This window comes from Sebastes fasciatus, chromosome 22, assembly GCF_043250625.1.
Source record: "Sebastes fasciatus isolate fSebFas1 chromosome 22, fSebFas1.pri, whole genome shotgun sequence".
Classification (NCBI taxonomy): Eukaryota; Metazoa; Chordata; class Actinopteri; order Perciformes; family Sebastidae; genus Sebastes; species Sebastes fasciatus.
Genome location: NC_133816.1, coordinates 16,202,850 through 16,221,490, shown reverse-complemented (window position 1 = coordinate 16,221,490; position 18,641 = coordinate 16,202,850). Strand labels below are relative to the sequence as shown.

Genomic DNA, 18,641 nt, shown 5'->3' with positions numbered 1-18,641 from the left:
CTTCTAACGACGGGGGCCATTTGTCCCTGGGTCTCACCTCCAGCCCCCTTGTCAATATTTCATCAATGCAGTAAACCCATTAAAGCAGTCTAGACGACGGGGTGTGTTACAACTCCGCGTAAGCACCTCTAAAACCTTTCATTTTGTGTATCTGCCGGTGACCCTGGGACCTCAGGATGTAAAGCTGCCAGCTCGTTCTAAACTCCAGCTAGGCTCATCCACTGCACTCAACCCGTTTCCCTCCCAGGGAAGCCCGGCGTAAAACTGCTTTAGTGCTCTGGAGGGGACACAGCGCCTCGACTGCCATCAACATTGAGGAGATCACTAAAGTGGCACTTTTTAACAGACCTTTCAGCACCGTGACATTGGCAGGTTAGCAGGTGACCCGAGTTCATTTAAATCACTGAAGGGCTAATAACGCTGTCAGAGTCAGAATTACAGATAGATACTGATTTGTTTTACTTTCACTAATCACTTTTATGATTTTACTAAAATATATATTAGGCTGTCAAAGTTAACGCGATAACACACATTTGTTTTAACGCCACTAATTTCTTTAATGCAACTCCATCTTAAAGCTAGAGTGAGGATACTGGCATATACTGTATATATATATTAGGCTGTCTATCGATATTTCTCTCTTTCTCTCTATCTCTTTATATAAATATATTTATTAGGGAATAGTTAATCGCAAATATATGACTTTTTTTTTATCTGTTCAAAATGTACCATAAAGGGAGATTTGTCAAGTATTTAATACTCTTATCAACAAGAGTGGGAAAATATGCTTGCTTTATGCAAATGTATGTATATTTTATTATGATATACATTTAAAAAAACCACAAAACAATTTGATTAACATATCTCTGAGGTCAGAGGTCAAGGGACCCCTTTGAAAATGGCCATGTCGTTTTTTTCCTCGACACAATTTAGCGTAAGTTTGGAGCGTTATTTAGCCTCCTTTCTGACGAGCTAGTATGACATGGTTGGTACCAATGGATTCCTTAGGTTTTATAGTTTCATATGATACCATGATATTTACTCTAGCTTTAAGACTGAGTCCACTACAACCTAAAAATCGTAAGTTGCGTTAATGCGATAACGAAATTAGTGGCGTTAAAATGAATTTGCGGTAACGCATTAACTTGACAGCCCTAATCTCTATATATATGTGTGTTTGTGTGTGTGTGTGTATATATAATGTAGCTTTTGAATGTAATTTCTCTCACTAGTGTCATTTTATTTTACTTGATGTATTTCATTCATATATATATTTACCTCGTCTAAACTTATCTTAAATACACAGTTTTTAGTTAAAACATTTCAGGTGTGGTAGTATAATAATAGGACTTATAAATAATAAATAATTAAGTGGGGACTACAGTATTTAGGACATTTTGTCAATTAGTTATGATTTATTACAAAAATATCTAATGTGCTCTAATACTAGTGCAATAATTCTCAACATGTGATGGAGAAAGAGTGTGTGTGTGTGTATGTGTGTGTGTGTGTGTGACCTCCTGCTCCACAAGTAATTCATCACACACACTGTGTTTAGACTGGAAACTGTTTCCATGTGAAATGGGCCTCTCCTAACCTGGCTCTTAAATGACACTATTTAAAAAGGGACTAAAAATAACACATAATGGAAACAGCATGCCGGCTTATTGACATACATGATTTAGTGCTGCACGAGATAACGTCTCAGATCTCACGTGGAGCTTCCAGGCCCATCCTTGCCTTCTGTCTTCCCCATCCCCAACCCCTCTGCAAATCTCTTTACTAATTTACTACAACGTTACTGTCTAAAACTTGCATGCATAAGCAGTTTTAAAATTACATTAGAGCAAAAATATAGGCATCGTCAAATCCACTGCTTGTCAAAGATTCACAGCATGTCTCGGAGTCGGTGGAGTAAGTGCTTACGGCTGAGCAGCAGCCAACGTATAGTTTGCTTAAGCCAAAGTTGGATGTCTTTGAAATCCCCGAGTTTAAATATCTCAGAGGTCTTTGAACCTGTCAAATATGTGAGGGATTAGATGCTTTGAAGGGGTAAAAAGTTTCAGAGCTAGGTGGGGCTGAGGTTGTTTTGCTCCAGGCAAAGTACCTGGAAACAACACTGACCTTTGACCCGTGGAAGCTTTTGCTCTTCTTTGGGTCAGAGAAGGTGGATGTCAGCGAGCTGTTGGGGAGTGTAGGCAGCTTCAGGTGCTGGCCGAACAGGGAGGTGGAGCCCTCCTGCATTACCATCACCTGCCAGAGGAACAGCAACAAACCAACATGATCAGAGGATTCTTTGTTTTCAAACATGTTTCATTGGGTTTACAGGTAGAAGGTTGAAAAAGTAGGACTGGATATCCAACTGAAAGCTTGGACAGACTCTTAGTCTTGTTTGTTGACTTATTCTTTGATCAGATTGGTGTTTTGAGAGGCAGTAGCAACAACATAACCAGTTGATTTTATATCTTGATACTGAACTAAACTTTTTATATCAAGAATGGCTTGAAGTGATGCGAGTACCCGATAAATTAAACAACACATCATCTGCATATAAAGTCATTTTGTGGTGTGTATTTCTAACAGTTACTGAGTTTAACTGCCTCTGACACTCAAGTCTTTGGGCTAAAGGCTAAAGATAGAGTACAAAAGAGTAAAGGTCTTTGCAAGCCAAGTCCGTTTTTTTCGTATGCATCTTTTATTTCTTCATTGTAAAGTTTCTTTGTGCTGGGAGACAGTTTATCATGCCATTTTGGATAATGACTCTGGCACAGACGGTGGCTCTGAGTGGTCAAACAACCCTCTTTGGCATTTTGACGGATGCGGAAAACGCAGAAAATCAAACCTGTTCCGAAAACTTTAAAGGTGTGAAAGGGTCGGTGTGAAAATGTCACATTGTGAGGTCGTATTTATTTTTAAACGTGAGGCAATATCGGACAAAAAAACAAACTGATTTGGTGTGCAAAGGCCTTTTCAGAAAAGTAAGTTTGTTTTTTTGTTACATAAAAAGCAGTTTTTGAGTAATTTGTATTGCTCTGGTTTCAGTACCAAAGCTCTGGTGCTGTATTGACGCTGAAAATTTCGATTGATACCCAGCCCTCTTCAATAGAGAACACATTCATGGCATTTCTGCTATATGGTATTAGAATTAAAATCTAAAAAAAGAGTTCATAATTTGAGCAGTACGCCTACTCACTTCCTTTCCGAGAGTGAGATGATTGGTTGATATCAAACATGTGTTAAGTATGGAGCTGGAGTCAGGGTGTGGTTAGCCTAGCTCAGCATAAAAACTGGTATCACGGAGAAACAGCGAGGCTGGCTCCGTTTAAAGTTAAAAAAACACACCTCTGAAACTCTTTAATCAACACGTGTCTTCTTTGTTTAATCCACCCACAAACAGACATGTATAATATTATGCCCAGCTGTTGTTCGCCAAGAAATAGTTCAAGCACATACAGTAACTCCCTTTACGTGGTTCAGTATGAACTAAATTACGTTATTATTAGACTCAAGAATGGCTTAAGAGCGATGAATTACTGCTCTACGATCTTCAACGCCAAGAGAAAAAGTCTACACACATTCAAACATCTGAAGCTGCCTGTTGGTGCTGGAATATCTTGCAGTCATTACAGGGCTACAACGATGGCCAGTATATGCGAGTTAAAGACAACACAGCTGCTTCAGTGTGACTAGAGCTGAGGCACATGACGGTAAATCTCCCAGCCAGGATAAAAGTACCGGTATCATTACACAAAAAGGCAATCTGAAGCCACTTTATAGAGGTGTCCAAGTCGTTAGTCATCTTTAGACGAGCCTGTTTCATATCCATGACCCCCTAAAGCATGTTGGAAATCTTACTTTTGAGTCTTCTGAACTTCGTTTGTGAGGATCCCGTTGCTGTTAAAGAGAGAGATGACAAAAGAGATGAATATAATCAACATCTACAGCTTGATTCTCTGAAATATAAAGAATTGGCGCTTAGCCAAATACTCATGACATCATTAATGTCCAAAACTGTGGAACAAGGTGTGGTCAAATAACTTATTCGTACGAAGTAAGTATAACGTACCAAGATCTTTCAGTAGTGAGACATAATAGAGAATGTGAGTTTCAATATGGTGTATGTCAGCACTAGAGCCCTGTTTGAGGCTGAGAAGGGGGTGCAGAGCAAAGTAAATAGAGAGCACTTAGCTCCAGTCATAAACCTCCCGACTACAGGGGTCCTCTGGCAGGGGGCCAACAGACTGACTGAACCCAACGCTGAGGAAGCAGCTAGGGATGTCCTGAGGATGTCCTAAGGATCGAATCGAGGCATATTTTAATGGATCGATTTTACTGTACTCTGCGGTGTTTTGTCGCCTCAGCCAGCTGGTAATACAGCACTGCTCTCTTTTACCACAGCTGGCCTCTACAGTGCTGCTGGCGTCTGCATATGTTTAAGCAAACATACTGTATATTGCAGAATAATACTAAAATCTAATGATGATGGAATACACAAAAAGCTCAGACAACACTTGTCAGGAGTGGTTAGGTTACACCTCATATACTGTAACACACTAACATTTGGCATGCACAGTCACACTTCTTCTTCTTCTTGTGAACAACAGCTGCGGGGCCTAACAGTGACAACAAAGAGCATTTCTCAGGTCTGGATATTCCTTTTCTTACTCCTTACAGAGACAAATACTGGCATTACGGCAGCCTTATATTAGTCCACTGGAATATTTGGCGTGGAAACATATTCATAAAATAAAAATTCTTAGACACATTAAGGAAGAAAGGGCAGAGGTCCTGTTTCACACAGTAAAAGGCCACATGTGCCATGTGTAATTTGTTAGACTGGCAGAACCCTGGCATCATCCGTCAGCTTTAACTCCCCCACAGTCTGACAGCCGTAAAGGTGAAAACTGCTGTACAGTTTGACAGAATGCCAAATTTGATAAGGATAAGTCTGGTGATTTACTGTCAACAAATCCTATGTTCAGAGCCAAACCAACGATGACGTGACCTTCTAACAAGTATCTCTTCTTCCTCTTTGCCATAGAGCTCCATCGTTGTTAAAACACATCATAAGCACTGTTCAGACTTGGTATTAACATGCCTCCTGAGTGATCACAAGTGGACAGCTCTCTAAGTACGTCTGTTCACACCTGGCATTAGAATGCGTCTCCACATGCGTCTCCACTTGTGATCCGATCTCACTTCTCCGCTCTATATGCAAATAAACACGTAGTAAACACGCGGCCGATACAGCAGACGTTGTAACGTAATATTACAGGAATGTCAGTAGTAATCCTACATATCTGTGAATTCGGGTACATTTTATTAACATCAAAATATAAGGTTATTGTACTGGCGGTCCACGGGGGGGGGGGTGGCTGTCAGCTCCGTGCAAAGCACTGGAACAAGAACACCGACACATCTCTGACAGTACGATAATAATGCACTTCCCGAGACTAATCTGATCGTCTGTAGATAAATATCTATATGCCTATCTATATGCCTATTTGATCTTATGATCAAATAAAATACAGCTGTACCGACAGAATAGAGTAGAGCACAAAAGCCGTTTCCATCCTGCAAGGCAGACGAGCGCTCGCGTCTTCCTGTCTGTTCACATGAGGAGCGCAGAGACCCGCGGATCCCAGCGGGATGTCAGTGGAGTCGGCGGTCCTTAATGTGGACCAGGACACATTTCACATACACACCGCTAAAAGAATGTGGTCATATGTGGCCCAGACCACCTCTGAATGTGATCTGAGCGATCGGATCTCAATGCGTCCTCACACCTGTACTTAGAGCTGTCCACTTGTGATTGGATCACCTAGGACGCATGTTAATACCAGGTCTGAACAGGACCAATGAGCCACCATCAAACTGAAAATAGTCCCCAACAAATGCATTATTTCCTCCTGTTTGAGAAACGTTTGCTGAAAACTACAGGGACCAGCTGTTTTAGGAAATTACTGAGCCCTAAAAAAAACACTACATATTTCTAAGCTGTTTTTTAAAGATTTACATCTTGAGATGAAAGCCACAGGGAAGTCAGGAATTATTGAGAGATAGACTAACACATTATTGTAGGGCTGTCCCCGAATCAGGATTTTATGCCCCGTGCAGCCTGTTTCCATCACCCCTCTCTACATCCGTCACAGTTAGTTTTGTGGTGAGTTCATTTTGAGACGAGACTGTTTGTAAAGTTTACAGCCTGCCATGTTATTGCTCCGGCATTAATGAGGCGGCTAAACAAACAAAGATTCGACTGGCAAAATGCAACTAGACTGGGGCAGCCCTCCGTTGTTTGTTTGAGCTTTTTCATCGGCTGTGTTGACAAAAGGAAATATTATTAAGAATATTTATTTAATTATATACATTATTACTCATATTTGTAATAGGAACAGGAATCTTGGAGTTTGTGTGCTGTTGTATGAGTGGCTTGTATCAAACACACAGCAGATACTGTGGCTGAAGAAAGGCAGGGTGATTGTGTAGAACTGTACGAGTGCGTGCAAGAGTGTTTCTGATAATGAAGAACTGAACTCCACTGATTTTCCCTGGATAAATAGAGATGGAAGGTTTTCCTCCTAGGGGGTTGCAGAATATAAGTTGCTGTATTGCATTAAGAAATGTCAGTCCAGCCCCCATCCTCCCCTTCACACTCCTCACCCCTCCGGCTTTCAGTAGCTTCCTACGAAACTCCTCTGTTGGGTTGTTGAAGGTGAGCTTCTCACAGCGGAGATGATTGACAGGTGGGTGGCCGTCCAGGTGGAGGAACAGGTCGTAGTCAAAGCGAACTTTCTTCGGTTCTTCCTGAGAAGAAGTGGTGATCCACCCAGAGAGGGGAAAAGAGGAGAACAGTCACAATCTGTCTATCAGGACTTCACCAACATCATGTTCTTTAAATCAACACCACTACGCTGCGTCGCTTGAGCACCGCATTCAGATCCAAACAGACTTTGTGAGCCATGTTGAGATCAGTTGAGGAAATACCAAGCACCGCCCACCAGCCGGAGTAAACTTTCTCATTTTACAGCTAAACAGTACACTACAAGATGATTCTGAAAACATTTGAGGAGAGAAATAGGCATTACAGTAACAGAATATCGATTCATATTTGATCAGCGCTGCCTAGTTTGACCGTTTGATTGGAGTTTGCGAGTGATCGACAGCTGTGACTATCGGTATAGGGTCTACAGATGTCTCTGTCTATAAATAAACTCAAAAGCAAAACCCTCCTCACTGAAAAGCCACAGCACACTACTTGCAGACAACCAAAACAAACCTGGTGGAACAAGCAGATTAAGATTTACGATGAATCCAGTGTTGAAGAGGTAAAACATTCAGTTTGATGGTGAGTAAAAATTACCTTATTTTTGAAGTAGACTTCAATAGGCAAGATGAAGCCTGCGTAGCCACACTCCTCCACTTTGTACGGTGGATCCTTGCACACTGAAATGAAAGAGACATTTGCCATTAGAGAGAGGCCTTCAACACAAGGTGACTAACAACACACAGCGATGGCTTTAAAATCCATTTAGTTCTATAAAATGCAAAGCAGCTGCGTTCAGTCACTGCTGAGTGCACAGCAGCGGTGCAGTCTGTGTGTGGTGGTGGTTGCTGGGGGACAGGACACAGTCCTAACCATTATTAGACATTTTAACACTATTCTGGGCCCAAAAATCAGGTGAAGAAGTGCATGAAAAATACATGTTACTGTTGCCTCTGCTACTGAAAGTCTTGTCACTTAATGAACTGAGCCACTAGACCTGCATCTCCACTCTCATGAGATCTCATTAACTCCCATCTCCATTGTCTGCGCCGATATCAATACAAGAACTATGGTTTAAATTAGAACCGGGGCCCTTTAAAGCTGTGAATCCACCCAGCTCATGACAAGGGGAAGACTTCGCCCCACATCCCCATGGGCCTTTAAAGACAAACAAACTCTACTAGAGCTCAGGTGTTCTTCCCTGGAGGTGTGTGTGTGTGTCAGCCTCTCTCCCAGTGGACTCTGCAGAAGTACCAATTAAGTCCATGTACGTGGAGACCTGAGAGTGTTTACTGGAAGAACAGATAAAAGCAGGTCTTAGCTTTAGATAATGTTACTCTGATGCAAAGCATGAATGGAGGATATTTAAGATGTCACAAGTCTGTAGCAACCAGAGTGAAATGTGAAAATTATTTGGACATCTTATTTTAAGATGCTTAAATCAGTGCTTGAATGGCCATGATGGAACATTGGCATTGCACCTTCAAAATATACTCCGGCACCACCAGCCCATTACTACTGTAACACTATATCCAGGAAATCCAAGGAGAAGCCTATAATGTAGCACGTTCGTCGGTAAGATCCTCATTAGCTGCTTTCCTCAGATAATGTCCTCATAAGAATTTCTTACAGTGTTAATATTAATCAACACCACCACATGAAACACAGTTAAAGTGGTAGTACGCTGTATATTTTTGGCATCATTGGGCAAAAATTCCATAATAACCTTTCAGCATATGGTAATTCAAGTGTTCTGAGAGACTTCTGCACCTCCTCATGGCTCTGTTTTCAGGCTTTAAAAAATCTAGCCCGTGATGGGAGACTTTGACCAATCACAGGTCATTTCAGAGAGAGCGTTCCTATTGGCTGTGCTCCGGCTGGTGGGCGGTGCTTGGTATTTTGCTCAACTGATCTCAACGTGGCTGCCGGGTTTATAATTTTATAGCTAAACAGTACACTACAAGTAGGGCTGCACGATTATTTTGATCAATATTGAGATCACGAATATTCATAGGTTTTAGGGACAAAATATTTTTATTGCAAATTCACATTTAAATAATCAGAGCGCTGCTTTCACTTCCATGTTGTGCTGCATTCCAACCGTCAGAAACTCTGAATGTTATCCTTATACTTTATTATTGTGATCTGTAGTGGTTATTTGCATCTAAACCCAAATTAAAATGATTAGGAAATAAATTATTTTATTTTTATTAATAAAAAAAATCTTGGAATTAGTAGTTCTAACAGGTCATAATTCCCTCTCTATTATCTATTTTATATTGTTGTGAAAACATCGCCTTCAAACAACTGGATCTATTCAAGTTTCTCGCCAAAAACAATTTTACAAGATTACATTTAAACGCATCATGATAGCGTTACAATCTACCAATCGCCCAATACTCATTTTACTGAGCAGAGTTTGAACGCACCATAACGGAGCTGTGTACCGTGTAGCTCCGCTGCTGTCACCGTGCGTGGCACTGTGCATTTGTATTCATAGACGCATGTGTTTTGAAGTACACCATATGTCCGAACACGCATCAAAAGCGTTATGAGGCGCGCCCCTACTCTGACCTAGGAGGACAACATTTTATTAAAGAAACAAATTAATAATAATAATAATGATGATGATGATGATGATGATGGCAGACCAAAATAAAACTTGGTTGTTGTCGGTTTGTCGGCAAGATGTCAATTTCACATTATTACCTAGTTAAGCTTTCATCTATAATCATATCAATAATTTAATCTTATTCACCATTAAGGGGGTAACTGTAATATATTAAAATATTGCCTAAATAGCATCCTTTTCCTTTAATTACTGCTGGTTCTGTGATGTTGGCATCTCATATCTGATGCCTGCAGTGCGCCATAGGAGTATCAATTGACGTGCGTCATTTATTGCTTTCAATGTGTTCGGACCTTAAAGGTCACATATTATGCTCATTTCCAGGTTCATAGATGTATTTTAATGTTGCACTAGAACATGTTTACATGCTGCAATGTTCAAAAAACCCTTTATTCTTCTCATACTGCAGCCTGAGTCTGCCTGCCTCAGAGCCTAATTCAGCCTCTGTCTGAAAACCACTGATTCACAGCCTGTCTCCTCCCACTCTGCTCTGATTGGTCAGCGTTTTCTGTCAATCAAACTTCCTCAACAACAACAGCGTCACCCTCCCCCTCCCTCCCGGAGAAGCTCTGGAGAGAGGAGTGGAGGGAGAGGCAGCTAGAATAGAGCTTATAAACCACTTTAAAGTTTATAAACCAGAAACTTCACCCAGCGCACGTTACCGGAGGAATCTGATCAGAAATCGGCGACACATGATGAACATCTGCGGTCCAGATTCCAGGTTTTCCTGACGGTTTCTCTCAGGTAAATAATACTATTTATATCTCTGTTAGTTAACTCAGTGTTTACCTCATGCATCAACTCTGTAAACCGTAAACATACACTCTGTTTTACGTCTGTCTTTACAGATCCATCTGTGAGAAATGACCGACAGAATCATCCCAGAGGAGAGCAGATAGCTGAAAGCAGATGGGAGATACAGAGCTAACCCGTTAGCATGTAGCTACATGCTAACGGGTTAGCTACATGCTACCGCTATGACACGGTGTGTAAACACAGCGACCATCAGGGTGGAAAATAGAAGATGTGAAACAGTAGTCAGTTCATTATTTCTGCTAAAAGATAAATGTATGGAAGATCAGAGTAATGGTATATTATTTACAGTAGTAGCTGTCTCTGTGTTACCATGACTACAGACCACCGGAGCTTAGTTTACCATAGTTTACCAGAGCTGAAGACTTTCTCCTGTACCATGTTAACATAACTAACTAACAGGTGAGATGATTACAAATGCTGTGAATAATTAATATTGTCATCTGTCAACTCAAATAAAGTTTGACTGTGAAACAGAAATGTGTTGTGTTGCTTACAAGTCACTATTTACTACCTGTACTCTGCTACATGCATGACATCAAATATATATAATATATAAATATCATCTGTTTAAACAGTGTAATTACATGAAGCCTTTGTGAAAGAACATGTTATATTTAGATGATGGGAGTACATGAAGCCTGTTCTGCTGGTTCTTGCAGACTTTGCTCAAGTTAGGTTGAGGAGGAGAGACAGTGACGCGCTGTGGGGCGGGGTCAGCTACTGAAGGTTCTCTCTGGTTCGACCAGGAAACCCTTACATGGCTTGCATTTCTCTAATGACGTCAGAAGAGAAGGAAAAAAAGCGATTTTTTTTTCTGCACCCATTTCCGGACAAACGGAGGAGGAGAAAAAGAGAGAGGATGGTCTTTTATGATACTATGGTGGCCTGTAGACACACTGGGGACAGATATTGATGTTTAAAAGACATGGAAAAGTGCATTTTGCATAATAGGTGACCTTTAAGAATCTGACCAAGCATTTGGTGTCAATGGTCACCGGAAACACTGCTGGAGAACGAACAAGGAATACAAAGGAAGCCTCAATGGAAAGACGTCATACAGCTGTCAGCTGACAACTTGGCTTTCAGCGATGCAGGAGGCCTTTGGAAATACCTTGAGTCATCCTCAGCGCTGACCAGCCTTTTGGCACCAATCTAATCATCACTGTGCTCTCTTGTTTCCTTTTGGAGTCCCGCCCCCTTCAGGGAGCAGCAGTGATTGATGGCTCGGCTGACTACGCTGAGGTCGACCTCACCGCTGGGGCCAAGCCATCCAAAACCCAATACCACTGAGCAAATATTATGGGTTAGAGTTAATTGTGCAAGTGGGTCAGGTTCAATTACAGGCAGCTAAAAGAGCCCATTCACCACCACACCTTTATATAAACTGAGGTGGAGAGGGAGATGAGCTGAACCACCCTATAACGGAAAGAAAAAACTCACACTCAAAGCACATAAACTCTGTACATGTGTTGGTATATTTTTCTTTTTTGCATGGATAACTGGGTAGACGTGATGTCACGCTGAGATATTTTCAATGCGACTACAGTGAACTTGCACACACGATATTCCTTTTAAGGCAAAAAAGCACAGTCTAAACAAATATACTTGATACAAATTCCTTAAATTTGGTTAACAGCGACTAAGATATCTTCAGAGTGGGACATTTTACTGTTAACAAATGATCTTGTAAGCACTCCCCGATGGATAAACTCTGCAACAAGACACTGTTTCTAACTGACCTCAAACAGATGTTTGGCATTTCTGTGCTGACATATGTGGCTATTTATTAGCCGACATATTATACACACAGAAAGACATATCTGTTATGAGCTGGAAAATATAGGGCACCCTGGTGACCTAGTGGTTTAAGGTGCCGACCATGAACGGCAATGTACCCGGTTCATGTCCAGCCAGGGACCTTTGTTGCATGTAATTCCCCATCTCTCTAATTTCCTGTCATCACTCAACTTTAACGATCTATTTCAGGCCGAATTTTATGCCTTTTATTAATGATTTTAAAAAAAAAGCCTGGCCAATTTATCAGTCGGGCTCTACTCACAATGAACAGAAAGTACTTTATATGCAGGTCCATATCCTCACTTGACCGAGTAAAACCTCATACTTCTGTGGGATTCTTTGACAAAGTCTTAATTACGTTAACGAAAACTATGACTAAATATGTTATATATTGTTGAAGAAAAAAATAAATCTCTTTATTTTCATTGAAAAAAAGAGGAAACAAAATATTATATACTTTTCTTCTTTGATGCAGCAGTTCTGATTCCTGTGCTGTGTGCGCCACATCAGGACGACAGCGGCAGCACACAGTGAGCACAGTGAGGAGGACTCAGTTAAGGACTCAGTTAAAGAGAACTGACTTAAGTTAAAGTTAATCACAACAACAACAACAGAGCTTGGGAGGAAAGAAACCAGGTGATATTTTGGCTAGACAAGATTGACTGAAATGTTCAATATAATTTGATGTCTGTCCTAAAATGTCATCACTTCATCATTTTATCCTATTAGAGATTTGTGTGAAATCGTCAATATTAGCATAGAAATTCTTGAGTTTTGACCAAAAACGCATTTTTGTGAGGTCACTGTGAACTTGACCTTTGGCCACCAAATTCTAATCTGTTCATCCTCGAGTCCAAGTGGATGTTTGTGCCACATTTAAATAAATTCCCTCCAGGCATTTCTGAGATTTCACGTTCACAACAATGAACACAACAGCTGTACAGACGGACTTATGGACGGATTACCCGAAAACATAATGTCTCCGGCCACGGCTGTCGGCGGGACACTGAGGCATAAAAATAGCTGACAAAATTAACACTACTTTGACAAGCATTCTAAGAAATGTAAGAAATGACTAAATTTAAACATCTTTGTTTTAATCGGATACGATTTTGAATTTTTTTGACATTTTGTTCTGTAAATTCTGTAAATACAAAATGTTTCCTTTCTTTTCGAGGAACCATAAAATGAGCAAATCTTGACTTCAGCACGGAGGCTGTAATAGATCTGCCACAACAAGTAGATAAGTCTGCAACTATTTTCATCATCAATTAATGTCAGTCACCAACATTCGCTGGTTTCAGCCTAAAACTTTAAGAACACTCACACACTTACTGTCATATATGATCGTAAGTAAACTTAATATCTTTGGGTTTTGGTCAGACAACATCAATATCAATATGTAAAATTTGAAAGGACATTTACCACTATTATAATGACATTTTAAAACACTGACTGAGAAAATAATTGGCAATTTAATTAAAAAAAATAAATAGTTGTAGCCCTATTGTTCACCATTTTTTTTATACCAGTCTCTTATTTCATTTCAGTCAAACTTATAACACTTTAAAATTGTAATCTTAATCATTGCTAATTGTTTGAGTAACAAGCAAAACACAGCTTCTCCAATGTGGGAATTTATTTTTAATTTTTTTTGTTCTATATACAGTAATTGTAAACAAAGTATCTTCAGGTTTTTATTCGTTGGTCAAACAAAACTGGGCTGAAATTGTGATTTTTTCAGTATTTTCCGAGGTTTTATAGACAACGATGCTTACAAAGAAAAAAAACTAAGCATGTTGCAGCCCTTAATAATACACTTTTATCCAATAAAACATTAACTTTCCAGGAAAAAGCATAAAGGTTCCATTTCATACAGGAAAAGCAATATATTTAATGAGTTTGGTTATTATTGAGGCATTATTAGATATGAAACTAAATTGATCGTGAGACAAGGTGCCGCTTAACACCTTCAGTAGACAATTTCCTCGGGGAAACCCTGCATGTTTAGCACCACCCTGACCTGCCTTTTGTTAGCAATTTAAAAAAAATAAATCAGCAATAACACTTCAGCAGCGAACACCGTCTAGTGGTGTTGCAACTGAAAAGAAATGTAATCTTTCCCTCTCCACAGATGTATAATAATGACAGGTCAAGTTCTGGTTAAAATGAGAGAACAACCCTGCAGCTGTATGAAGACACAAGAGAAAGGCAGCTAATGTGAAGGTGAAGTCAGTGCAGCGTCTTGGCTGGGGTTCAGTAGTTCAGGTTGAAAAGGTTACCATTATCTGAAGGAGCGTCTCAGAGGCACACATACACAATGCGACCACTGACCTGTAACAGAAACCTGCCAGTGGTCACAGAGGCTTTCAAAGAGAAACAGGGCCGTGTGGTTTATTAACATGGCCTTGGTTTAAACCAGGATGCCAATCACAGAACAATGCCAGTCACTATGTATTTGCCCTTTCCACACAGACTGGTTTGTAATGAGGCCGGGCTAGACGGCAGGCCTGACCATAAAACAAAAGACAAGACTGGACATAAGAAATTCTCTAGTGAGGCTTGTGGCTCAAATATGAGCTCCTCCTGCTCGCCGATTTACTGTTAATCCCTCCTCTTCCTAATGGAGCCGTTCATCTCAGCATCAGTTGGCCAACAAGTGACAGACGTTTGTCCAAAAGCGTGGTTATTCATACGAAGCACAGAACACTGGCAAGTTTATATTTCAACTAGGGGTGGGAAAAACAATCGATTCACCTATGTATACAGATTTTTTTCTTTCTTACATGACGTCATATCTGTTCCATATCCGTCACCAAAACAAAACATAGCCAGCCGCAGCGAGCCGAAACAACAAAGTAGAAAACGGCGGAGGGTCGGCGTGGATACGACCTGCACCCTCCCATTTTAAATCCAACATGGTAAACACTACACATGCAGTAAAGTATGGAAACACTTTGGTTTTCACATGTTGCAGGAAATGCTGAGCTAGACGTAACGGCTGAAGCTGCACGCTAACTCTGTCATGGACAGGAAACGTTATCGTGTGGTCCATCCGGCCGTCACTCTCATCTCCGTGGTCAAATGGGCCGGCGCTACAACTGTAGAGCACCCATATACTGACATTTATGTTAAATACATTCGGCCCCGATGGAGCTGACCATGGATGTATAAAGAGAATGGAGCTGACGGGAGAGCTAGAGACCACCTTGGAGGACTTAGAGGAAGTATACACGTGTGACTATGTCCGGTTTTCAAAATAAGGTGTTAACAAAGGGAGCTGCATATACAAAATACATATATGGAAATAGGATTATATTCACCAGAAGTATAAAACATAACAAACAAACCAAGCCAACTTCATAGAAAGACCAACTGATGTGGTGCCTCATGCGTTCTGTTACAAGTTGCACATGAACACGCCACATAGACTTCATACAGCAGAGGGCCAATGGACCGCCAATACTCACATACATTCTGCCCCTGGGTTAGAGGAAATACCTAGTAGTCAAAGTACTAGTAGTCTAAGTAGTAGTAGTCTGTGTTGTACTCCAAACATTGCAAAGAGATAAACAAAAGAAATATCATTTCATGCATCAATCTGTTGAAACGGTTTTGTAATAATGAAAAAGAAAAATAGCAATACTTGGAGCAGAGTGCTAATCATTTCTTGGAACAAACCATAATCATATGGCAGTGTGGCAGCCTAAAAACCATTGAGTAGCCATTATACGAGCCGCTCTAACAATGGAGGGTGGTGATTAGCAGCTCGGGAGGGCTGGTGTCTCTGGTTGAATGAGCACAGTCCCTTAAAAACGTGTTCTCCACAGTGCTGCAGGAACTCACTCTAATCAGCTAACAACAAGAGCCTAGAACACAAACGGGGTGGGGATTAATCTGCCCAGAGTAAAGACCAGAACGCGAGAAATGTTCAAGTTTGAGCTGTAAGCCAACTCACTAGATAAGTAACCCAACAGGTGGCAAGTCTGGGGCATACGCGTCTCATTTGTCATCATGTTAAGTATCTTCACTTGGTTAAATTGGGGATGATTTAAAAAAACAAACCAGGTTATCAGCAGAATCCTCTTCCCAAACCACCAGCACCCAAAACCAGCAGCAAGTGAAGCACGGAAAAACACAGACAGAAGCATGTTTGTCAAAAAAAGATAAAGGTTGGATTGGATGACAAAGAATAGACATAAACAACACCATATGCACATCCTAACTAAGACTACAGAGATGTGAAGCTGCACCCACCTCAAGGGACCAAAAAGAGATTAGAGAATTGGAGGTCACGGGGTTGCTCCTGATACCAGGTCCCAGACAAACAGCTCACACAGTGGGACGAGGCGCTGCCAACAGACTCCCACACCTCCCTTGAGAACCATTATGTGTGCATGTTCTGATCTTCTCAAGGGGTCAATCAGACAAGTCACACATCTTACAAGATGGAACTGTGCAGCTTTTGCTTTATGTCTCTACTACAATTAGAAATGTCATTCCAGTTGACCAATCAGCACACGTCTTCCCCGCGACTTCAAGCTATCCTCGCCTACTCCAAATCCATCATGTGACTACATCCTTCTTGCCACGGATACCCAAAGTGGTCAGATTTTGCCATACTGATGCATTTTTTATCTGTTCAAAATGTACCTTAAAGGGAGATTTGTCAAGTATTTAATACTCTTATCAACATGGGAGTGGACAAATATGCTGCTTTATGCAAACGTTTGTATCCATGTATTATTGTAAATCAATTAACAACACAAAACAATGACAAATATTGTCTAGAAACCCTCACAGGTACTGCATTTAGCATAAAAAATATGCTCAAATCATAACATGGTAAACTGCAGCCCAACAGGCAACAACAGCTGTCAGTGTGTCAGTGTGCTGATTTGACTATGACTTGCCCCAAAACTGCATGTGATTATCATAAAGTGGGCATGTCTGTAAAGGGGAGACTCGAGGGTACCCTTAGAACCCATTTTCATTCACATATCTTGAGGTCAGAGGTCAAGGGACCTCTTTGAAAATAGCCATGACAGTTTTTCCTCAACAACATTTAGCACAAGTCTGGAGCGTTATGCAACCTCCTTCTCAACAAACTAGTAGGACATGGTTGGTACCAATGGATTCCTTAGGTTATTTAGTTTCATAAGATGCCAATATGTGATGATTAAACAATGTGGGAACCTGAAAGAGTGTAGGATTCTGTCTTTTTTTTTATCAATTGTATGGAAGTGTGATGGCAAATCCCTCACGTACATATTGAGCCAAACTGAAAACACCCAATGTGGGATTCATTGCTCACAGAGCTATCACCAGCCCCAGTTCAAACTGCCTCAGTGCACAATGGTATATAGAAAATAACTTAATCTAACAGATGCAAAAAAGTTAGCAGATCTTTTGTGAATAGAATCAAAAGCTCGTTATTATTAAGATAATATGTTCATCCTAAAACTAATAAAGAAAACATGAAGTTGTTTAGCATTAAGACTGGGGATTTAGCTAAGGCTTCAACAAACGATTGTGTTCATTATAAATTGATCGGTCAGTTAGTTTCTTCCATTATTGAATAAAATACTAAAAGTTACCAAACACAATTAATTTCCCAAAGGCCAAATCTAAAAATTCAATTAGTAATGATACAAAAGCAAAGAAAAGCAGAAAATCCTCCCATCTGAGAAGCTGCAAACAGAAAAGGTGACTTCTATGATTGCTTATTTTCTGCCGATGGACTTATATATCACATACAACCATGGTAACAAAATGGTACAGTAACAGCTAAAGTTAGTTATGGTAAATTATTGCACTTTTTATTTATTGATTTCATTGATGAAAAAAGGAGAGCGTGGCTCATTTAGTGATTCCTGACTCAAATCTTCCAGCTCTGGTGTGTGGAGGTGCTGTAAATAAAAGACAAATGTTTTATGGCAGGGGGAGAGTGAGAAAGGGTGAAAGAGCTGCCAACAGACAGCCCATATAAACCATGCTTCAATAAACCACTTCCTCCAAACCTCCTTTCATTGACTGAACCGAGGGAGAGCCAGCATTTACAGCTCAGTTCCTGTTATTTGGTGGTGGCTGCCCCGTCTATCTGCACCTCCTCCCCTTCCCCATCCTTTCATGCCAGCAGCAGCAGCCAGCCTGCAGCTTTCATGCCTCTTGCTTTCTTTGTGTTCCATCTATACAAGTAGGTATGATTACGGAGGAATCGTAAAACAATTACTGGCAAATTCCTGCAGCTCTTTGATTTCTGCCAGACACTGGAGGACGGGGGGACGAGGAGGGGGGGTCCGAGGACCCGCTTACCCAAAAAGTTAGTCTTTTTTATCCAAAAACGCTGCACACACACACCCTCACAACGCTTAGTCCCTAATGTACACACCAACTCACAATCTGCCGCGAGTCATGAATGATCTCAGAGCTGCTGGATCCCAGTCATTTGATGTGTGTTCTGTGGGTTGTTCTCACTAGTTTTTTTGTAAAACTTGGACCCCTGACATCCTGAAGTCGATCTTGCAGCATTTCTGCAGATCCTGTATCAACATGTGAGATACTCCCTGCTCCTGACTGACACGGTGCTTTCTCCTCAGAAGTGAGACAATCATGAGAGCTGCATTTTGTGTT

At 40.8% G+C, this 18,641-nt stretch overlaps 1 protein-coding gene across 4 annotated transcripts in view; it reads right to left on the bottom strand.

Moving 5' to 3' along the window:
- mllt3 (MLLT3 super elongation complex subunit) overlaps window positions 1-18,641 on the bottom strand; it is a 57,961-nt gene that overhangs the window by 19,988 nt on the left and 19,332 nt on the right. For all 4 annotated transcript variants that reach the window (XM_074624072.1, XM_074624073.1, XM_074624070.1 and 1 more), the window contains exons 3-6: window positions 7,364-7,446; window positions 6,664-6,807; window positions 3,856-3,894; window positions 2,125-2,253 (exon numbers count right to left, since the gene is read on the bottom strand). In XM_074624072.1, coding sequence (XP_074480173.1) covers window positions 2,125-2,253; window positions 3,856-3,894; window positions 6,664-6,807; window positions 7,364-7,446 — 395 coding nt within the window. The remainder of the gene's footprint in view (window positions 1-2,124; window positions 2,254-3,855; window positions 3,895-6,663; window positions 6,808-7,363; window positions 7,447-18,641) is intronic.